Source organism: Castanea sativa, chromosome 6 (assembly GCF_040712315.1).
Source record: "Castanea sativa cultivar Marrone di Chiusa Pesio chromosome 6, ASM4071231v1".
Lineage (NCBI taxonomy): Eukaryota > Viridiplantae > Streptophyta > Magnoliopsida > Fagales > Fagaceae > Castanea > Castanea sativa.
Genome location: NC_134018.1, coordinates 11,670,837 through 11,680,110, shown reverse-complemented (window position 1 = coordinate 11,680,110; position 9,274 = coordinate 11,670,837). Strand labels below are relative to the sequence as shown.

Below are 9,274 nucleotides of genomic sequence, written 5' to 3'. Positions count from 1 at the left end.
TACATCTTGACTATATATACATGTTTTCTTACAAAGAACCCCAGGAGCACCATGGCACCAATGCAAGCCAACACTGGTATGATGAAGTTCTAAAAAAGGTAAATACTAACTAGTAACGGTGCATAGATTGAGACTGTGGCAGCAACATCAATCTTGCCAGGATGGTGTGATATAATCAACAAAAGCAGTGAAGAAAAAGAAAATACAAAGAGCAAACTTAGTGATAATCTAACCACATCAAACTGGAAAAGAATTAACAGTTTTAACAAAACATTTCAAAGCTTTAAAGAGGACATATATAAATATATATTACACAATGAAGTAAAATTTTGTAATTGCATTTTCGCTTCATAAGTGAAAGATAAGAACTCCATCTGTAGTAGTCAAATACATTCTTTCATAGTTTTAAAGGGTTGGGAAAAGATTATTAAGCCTGCATGGTAGCCCATAGAATTCATCACTTCTAATATCCGAACTATATAAGCTGAACCTCTCCCACCAATGCAAGCCAGTGTCTTTTTGTGTGGCATCAGTTTCTCGAGAGAGTGAGCAATCCAAAATCAAAGCAACCAGTGCAGCCACCGTCGTGTGAGACATGAAGATGACAGTCACCATATCGTCAAACTGCAATTTATAAATCAAAATTAAGTAAAATGCCAATGGTGGGAGCATGAACATATATATTGACTAAATAATTGGATCTGTAAGACCAACTTAGTTAAAATCTCTTACCCATCCAGAGCTGGTGTGAAAGTGTCCAGAGCGGGAATCTATATGATAATATTCTCTAAAGTATTGTGGTACTGAAATGCCCATGAAGAAAGAAAAACCCAATATAAATTTTGTTCTGAAACTGTTCAAGTTACAGAATTGGAGAAAGCCAAGACCAGCAGAAGCTGCATGCAACATTATAAACCATGTTACCATTAATTTTGCATTGACAGGACAAAACAAATCACTAAAAACTGAGCATGATTCCCTAATCATTGGGAAGTTAGGGTGAAATAGAATACATACAAACATAGCCAAAGAACACACAGTATAAAGCTGCTACGATTGGTAGAGGTATAGACGCAAAAAGTGCTCCAAATTTTCCTGGTCAAGAACAAGATTACCCACATTTAAAATGATTAAATCTTAAATATAATGCAATATTCATGACTTCAAATCTTCTATATACTTTTAGATGCATTTCAGTTATGAAGATTTCAAAGAAAGTAGTTGATGGGTGAATGATAGAAGTTGTCCTCTCTTCTAGTTTCCCATTCTAAGAACAGGACGAAATGTTGCATTCAAGCGGGCATGGTTTAGAACCTGATTAATTTTAACACTTAACACTGACAGGCTCTCGTCAGTGAATTTTATTTTAGAACAAAAATGTATCTGAAAGAGCTCTTATTTAATATTAACCACCGCTTACTATAAGCGCCAACAAGCTACAAGCATTGATATCTTAGAGTTACTTGAGCTAGCATACCAAACACGGAGAAGAGAATCATAAACCCTGCTGATATTTGGATGACTCTTCGACTTCCAACTCTTGTCAATGCCAATAGACCAGCATTTTCCCTATACATGAAGCAAATCACAATTAGGAAAGGTAATAAGGGACAAAAATGTTCGAGTGCACGTTTTGGGTGTTTTCCTTTTTCTGTAAATCATGTTTCACCATAGGGAAAATGCTAATTGAAAGGGCTGCTCAACTTATGGGAACTGTTAATGATATTTCAAAGAAGCCAGGAGTTTTTATAGAACTTTGCCTTAATCAATGGATTAAATTCAATTAGAGTCTGTTTGAATACCGCTTATTTTGCTGAAACTGAAAATTTATTACTGAATGTAACCTAGATAAAGGTAAAAGTTAGTTGAAAGAATATAGTGGACCCATGAATAGTACCAAAAGTGTAATAAAATTCATAAATAGTAGCAAAAATAAGCTGAATAGTGAAATAATTTTCATTTTTCATTGGTATCCAAACAGAGGCTAATCATGTTGTGTCCTCTTTTGTTCTATTCATGCGTATTTATTATTAGTACCACACAATGTTATCTTCTACTATATAAATTCATATAGGACAATTGAAAAAATATCAAATGAATGGTGAAGTAGTTGGATCTCTATATCTAAAACTTTTACATATTGGCTTATTTCTAATTCAATACTTGTTCACTTAATCACTTAACCATTATTCTGATAATGCCGATCATTTTATGTTTTTTCAATTACTTCAGTTCAGATCGCTATTAACAGATGATATTTAAAATAAACCTACTAGTCCATAAACTAGAGTCTGAGGTGGAACCAGAAGACCTGCATCTGATATGCTCAATTATAATCTGTATTGAATTAGAGGTTTGAGCTTCTTACACTGAAGCAGAAGCGCCAGTTACACAGCCAAACATGCCATTGAGCAAAACTCCTATTCCCTGAAAATCAAACAAATTACAAAAGTGAAGTAGTGGCAAAACTTTAGTCTAGAATGAAGAAAGAATCATGATATGTAAATGAGATGTCACATAAGCACATCCTACCAGCCAGCCAACACCACGGCCAATAACGGAAGGTGGCACAGGTGTAGCACTGCCATATCTTGCTGTTGCAAAAAATGTACCTGTAGACTGCAAATAGAAGGGGAAAATTAGGACAAGTATTTTTCTTGGTCTTTCTATATCTTTGACTTTAGGATGATGAAGAAAACAGGTTTTTCAAATTCATAAAGTTAACAAAAAATCTGAATTTAAGTGCATTATTTGCTGCAGAGTAGTTTCTGCTTTCAGAAGTAAATTAGAGAACTTGGTGGGTGGCAGAGTAGCTAGCTAATAAACAAGAAATACATGAAATTGTTGTTCAGAAGTGAACCTCAAAAAGTGAAACAAAAGAAGCGGCCATCATAGCAAAAGCTTCTCCGGCATGAAATGTGGGGCTTCCCCACTGAAACGGGTAAGGAATATAAACCCTGCATGTGATGACAGAATGGCATAATGTCATATAATGTAGTCAAAATTTGTTGTAAGAATTTGAAAAACATAGGCTAAGTTGTCTGAATGATTATGGTCTTCCCATTTAACTGGGTGTATTCAAACCTTGAACGAGTAAAGTCAGGGAAGGACAATGTTCTATCAGAATGAAAGAATACAACACAATTTCAATGTTCTGTCTTATGTAAGTAATAAATGTGGCACTGATTTGCATTGGTTCACATTTTTGTAACATCTTGGAAGCGTTAAAATGCAAAGAATAGAAATAACACTCTCCATGATACATAGGATCACCATGATGTGGTAAAAGGATATATTCAGGCCATCCTACTCTAGATGCTATTAAAGCGCTTAAACAACACGGAATTAAAATTATAAATATAAATATAAATAAATAAATAAAAAAACCTCTTTCTCATTATCTTATATGTCAAAAGTATTAATGTAGAATCTCTTGTGGCTTTATGAACAATAAGCATGGAATATCAAAACGGAAGATAAAAATATACTTTACAAAGAGGCCATTATGGATTTAGAAAATGATGTCTAGCTCCTGAGTTTGGGGGGAAGGGGTGGTCAAACATAGATATCTTGTTGACGAGTCCTCATCAAAGTAAGAGGGGAGATTTCTGTGTTTTCAAGAGGAGGGAAGAAAACAATAACTAAATACATATATGACATTGTTTGTAAAATCTCACCAAGGGGCGGCTGTAAAGAGTCCAGCCCGATCTGTGCGGCAACTAATCTGAGTTTTTGCAGGTTTGTTGTTATACACACCGCTTGAGGTGAGAAGTTGTGCATATAACCATGCAATTGCAACTGTGAAGAGCACTACAAATCTATCCCATATTGGCCTCTTTGATTTCAAAAATTGAGGAAGATACTGCAAAAGCATAAACCAACAACAGTAGTGAAAATTAAAGAGCAATAAGAATCACATTCATCAAACTTCAAATGATAGAGATACACATATATATAAAGCACATCTACCTCACTCTCCACTCCATCTTATGACAGGAGGGAATGGATTTGAACTAGAGCTAATTGGCAATTTGAAAAAAAAGATGATCATATTAACTGAAATATTATGCAGTAGGAGAAATAGGCCTTTTTTATATCTACTAATGCCCTAAAAACATAGTAGACCAATTGAATGACTATTTTCCTCGATGCATCCTTTTTATAAGTGATGGTCCAGTCAACTTTACTTCGTTTAACAAGTATTGTTATTGCATACAAAGTAATAGTCTTCTTCATTTCTGTCTCTCCCTAGAAACAAGAGAGCCTTCTAGTGGTTTGTCCTAGAGAGAATTTAATCCCTGAGCAATTCTCAAATAACTGATATGATGTGGTATGATCCTAAATGGGTGTCACCCAGGATAAATAGAAGTAAGCTTGGGGTAAGTAGAGAACCTGGCTACTTGCCTGTGAGATGAAAACCACAACAATCAACCCAGGAAGCCCAATTTCAACACATTTTGCCATCTACAACATAAGAAAAGAAGAAAAACAGGGAAAATCTTGCTAGTCAAACAAAAAATAATGCTTTGATAAATTTAAAAAAAAAAAATAGCAATATTAACTAGGGGCAAAGATTAAAGTTCTAGAACTCTTTACCATGGGGAAACCAAGATGATAAAGACCAAATCCCGTCAAAGTTACATATGGAGCGACAGAAAGGGGGCTAAGAAACCTAGTCCAAGAAGAAATTAAAGATATCCATGATTACGATATAGCTAACATATTATTTTCTTGTAACAAGACCAAGATTTTATGAAACGGGGAAATTATGGATAATGTACCTTACAGCATTTCTCCAAAAGCCTAAGAAACCCATCACAATCTGGAAACATGCAGTAATAATTAAAGCACCTTGTATTCCTCTCATAGTCTCTATGAACCTCTGAAAATTCACCCATGAGGCAAAGTCATTAGTATAGCACAATGTCAAAACACTCAATTAAAATGAAAAATTACCAAAGAGAAACCAAAGAAATGTATAAAGATTGACCTCATGAGGATCTACATATGCATTGTATCTACGAGCTAATACAATTGAAGTTGTGGGTATAATATATGCATATGAACCCACAACCACAGAGGGAAGTCTGGTCCCAAATAAAGACTGCAAGAGTGTGCTCAATCCCGAAACGAAAAGTAATGTCTGTATCACTCTAGCCTTCTCAGCCTGTGATGAAAAAAAAAATTCTAGTAAATTAATTAAGAAAGAAAAGAAACAACACGAAAGAAAATGTAGTGTAATCCTTACGTCACCGCCTCCCATTTGAGGAACAATGATACTTGGAATCAAAACGGTAATGCCAACAGTCAGAAGATAATGCTGGAATCCCAACACAACAGCTTCAGCTGCATCATAACAGAAATGTAAGTCCTTCTCCTTATCCAAATTTGGACTTAAATTACAACAAAATAAGAATTTTATAAAAAAAAGACATAAATATTGAATTAAGATTATACATTAATTACTGTATTGGTAAATGAATCTAATTGATGAAAGGATCAGTATAATGATCCAATAGAACAACATAAAGATCAAAGGAGAAATATAACATCAAGAAGCAAAATCAGTAAATCTCAATGCAAGACGTTATACAAAAAGCCTTGTAGCTCAATGGCATAACATGTTCTATAACTATCAAATTATAAAATATAAAAAGCATAAGACATATGAGAAAGAGTACGGACGCCATGGAGGAGGACTGTTAATGCAATACTGAATGCCGGGTAGCTGCTCTTTTACTGGTTGTGGTTGAACCTCCTCAGGCTTTTTGTTGTTGTTGTTGTTGTTGCCACCACCATTATTACCAGTATTGCCAGCATTGTTGCCGCTGCCACCGCCACCACCTTGGGCCATGTTATTTTCTGAAACTGTTACAGAGGAGGGAATGGTAAAGAAAATGTTTATTATAGAAGAAGGAGAGCTATAAAAGTCTAAAGTGGTGACTAGTGCTCTTGAAAAAATTTGACCGTTACATGTATTTATAAGGAGTTATTATTATTATTAAAAAAATCAAATTAATTTATTAATTATAAGAATGATAATCAGAAATTTGTACCATTTATTGCAGAAGCTATAAAGACTATAAGAAATTTGAAATGGTTTGGGAAGAAGAAGAAGAAAGAAACAAATTAAAGTGGTTAATTATTTACTCTTTTCTTCGCAGAGCCATGAGCAAGGTCATCATCTTCTACAATGTACAATCTACTTGCTCTAGCAGGTCGACGTTGTATTTAGCACTGGATTAACAAAAATTATATATGCTTAACTAAAATATATGGGATATTGATGTCAATTTGCTGGCTAATTTTTCATTATTACCAAATTAAATTTATTAAGAAAAATGTGATTTTTTTTTTTTGGTTGAGTGTCATAATTAAAAGTGATAAAAGAATAATGTGCTAACTTTTAGGATATTTCTCTACATGGTTATTTGTACATGGGTTTAAAGTTTGAAATTTTGAATTTTAAAAAAAAATGGTAATTCTATTTTTTTTAGAAGATAAAAAGTGGTAGTTCAAATAAAAAAAGAGAAAAGAAATTGCTTAAAACTTAGGAACAATAAATTACTCTTTTAACTATTTTGTGCTTTTTAATTTAAAATTGTTTAACTAAAAAATAAAGGTATTTTTGAGAGTTTAAGAATTTGTGTAATGATATTTTAGTACGTAAAATGATAAAACCCTAACATAAAATCATGTTATTAGTAGAATAAATATATCACAGTATGACCACTAATTCATTCCTCTCTTTTTTTTTCTTTTTTTGCCAAAGAATTCATTTCTTATCAGTACTACTGTTAGTATCTAATTAAATACTACCACCATCTAGCATTCTAGTTGGTTTCCCATTAATTTTTTTTAGAAAAAAAAAAAGTATTCTAGTTGGTTATCCAAACTCAATTACTCCAAAGAAAATGAACTTTTAAACGTTCAAATTAAAATCTTAATCCACATTTGTGACCATTGAATTTAATATCTAATCATATCTAGTTATTGAATTATGAAAAATATTAAAGATACTACAAATTTTACTACATGAATATTTTTGTCAGTTACACTATTTTACTTCTTGTTCTCATATTACATTGATTACCTTAAATTGCCTTACTCCATAATTTCCTTTTTAAATCACCTTTGAAAAGCCAATACATTTATTATATTTTCATATTTTATAGTGCTTAGAAATATACTATTCAACCATTGTGCACCCTTAACGCAATGGTCACTCTATAAGTATAAGTGTTTGTGAAATGTCGGAGGTAAGAGTCGGAGTTTAAGTTTGTAGGAGTGAGCTTCACATACATATACAGCTCAAACACATTACCTTTTAGAAATAAACTAACTATTAAACACATACACACTTGAGCATCCACACCAGCTCGTGAATAGTCTTCTAAAATACAAAAAGTGCTCAATTTTACATATTTTAACCCAAAAATCTCCCACATCAATTTTTGTAAAAATGTCTAAATATACACAATGGTCTTGTAAATGAACAGTAACCATGCATACATAAACGATTACTATTCACCGTGTAAACAATTTTTTATTCTTTTTTTCTCTCTCTCCACTCTCTTTTTCTTATTTCCTTTCTCACCTCACTCTCATGGTTACTGTTCACAGTGTTAAAGAAATGAATATTTTATTTGAATAAATGTATATAATAGACAAACTGGTGTGAGTATTTTGTAAAAATAAGTGTGTAAAATAGAAAAAGTAGGTTTTAGATGTGCAAAATGAAATTTTTTTTGCACATACTGATGTTGATGCTCTTACTACTACAAAAATGGATATACACTTAGATTAAATTGGAGTTAATAATTACAAAAAATATATATATAGGAAAAGACTAGAGTTAATAATTACAAAAAAAATATATAGGAAAATGTATACCATTGAATTTTACAATGACCAGGCCTTAATGTTCATTATTAATTTTTGTCTCACTTTTTTTATTATTATAAATGTAAGTGCACAATTGCACCTGGACCCAAAGACAATCACGGGCTCAGACCCAATGAGTCTTAAACAATAAAATTTGTAGAGTGTGGGCTTAAAACCTAGGTTAGAAGTACTGGGAGCTCGATAACAGGCTTTTATAAACAAATACAGGTAAATAACGAACAATAATTGCAATGGATCTTCTCGGACTCGAGCCGAGGAGTACTTCTTTAGTATTTCTCTTTCTTCCTTAAAGATTACAATTTCTCAATTTCTTTCTTAACTACCGCCCCCCCTTTTTCTTTGGCCTTTACCCCCCTTTTATACTTCCTTCCCTGATACCTTTTTGAATAGTGACTAGAAGTTTCCTCCTCACTGTTCAAGGGTCAACTCCCCATTAATGCGGCCAGGGAGGTAGGTGCAGAACCTTTAATGCGGAGGTGGCAGCCTTTACTCTGGATATTTTCTTTAATACTGGTGCATCTAGAAGATTCAGGATGTCCCCCTTTATCCATTAGTCTTTCCAGAGTTGTGCCTTGACCTTTATAATGAATCTTGAGTTCTCTTGGATCTGTCCGAGGTGAAACTCTCCCTCGGCTGTATCCTCGGACCCTCGGCGTATGGGCCAAATCATAGAGTTTAATCCTAGAGCAGGTCAGCCCTCCATGTTACAGCCCAATGGCCCATATGCTCACTTGGGTCCTTTTACTCCCCACAATAAATTTTCATATCAACGTTTTTAATTTTGGTTTTAAGATCTTAGATTAATTAACAAAAAAGCAATTAGATAAATTCTTCTCGACAAAAAAAAAAAATGATCCATCTTCAACTATTTTCTTTCTTTCATTTGTTGTTTTTTTTTTCTTTTTTAATTGGCTTGAACATTAAGATTTGGGATAAATGTTCACTTGAACAAGGTTGTCCCCAGTTCACCCAAAATGGTCATCTCTTTCCAAAAAAAAAAACTAAAACTCTTACTTTTTTTTTATTTTTAGCGATTTGTATTTTGCAATAAAATGAATTGAAAGTTTTTTTTTTTTTTTTTTTGGAGAAAGAAATGGTTTGAAGTTGAGGATAAAAAACCAATGCATTTGATTGCTCATTTTTTATGTTGTTTATATATATATATATATATATATATATATATATATAGAGAGAGAGAGAGAGAGAGAGAGAGATTAAATTCAATCGGATGATTCATTCCTTAAAGCATTTATATGGTTTTCTTTAATTGGAGAATTTAATAAATATCTCTTAAGGGATTTTTTTTTTTTAAAAGAAAAACTCCTAAGAAATGGCACCCAAGTTTGTGTCTTTTCCATACTTTTGGGGA

General features: G+C 32.9%; 1 protein-coding gene across 1 annotated transcript; it reads right to left on the bottom strand.

Moving 5' to 3' along the window:
• Nucleotides 1–405: 405 nt before the first annotated feature.
• Nucleotides 406–5,860, bottom strand: LOC142641218 (putative nucleobase-ascorbate transporter 10). The gene is made up of 14 exons (XM_075815621.1): nt 5,686–5,860; nt 5,249–5,346; nt 4,991–5,167; nt 4,782–4,882; nt 4,597–4,672; nt 4,393–4,464; nt 3,678–3,862; nt 2,861–2,957; nt 2,533–2,619; nt 2,369–2,427; nt 1,478–1,569; nt 1,018–1,095; nt 733–896; nt 406–624 (listed from the first exon to the last, which is right to left on the bottom strand). Exons 1-14 carry the CDS (start codon nt 5,852–5,854, stop codon nt 406–408), a joined length of 1,674 nt encoding a protein of 557 aa, XP_075671736.1. The 5' UTR covers nt 5,855–5,860.
• Between the last annotated feature and the right edge of the window lie 3,414 nt (nt 5,861–9,274).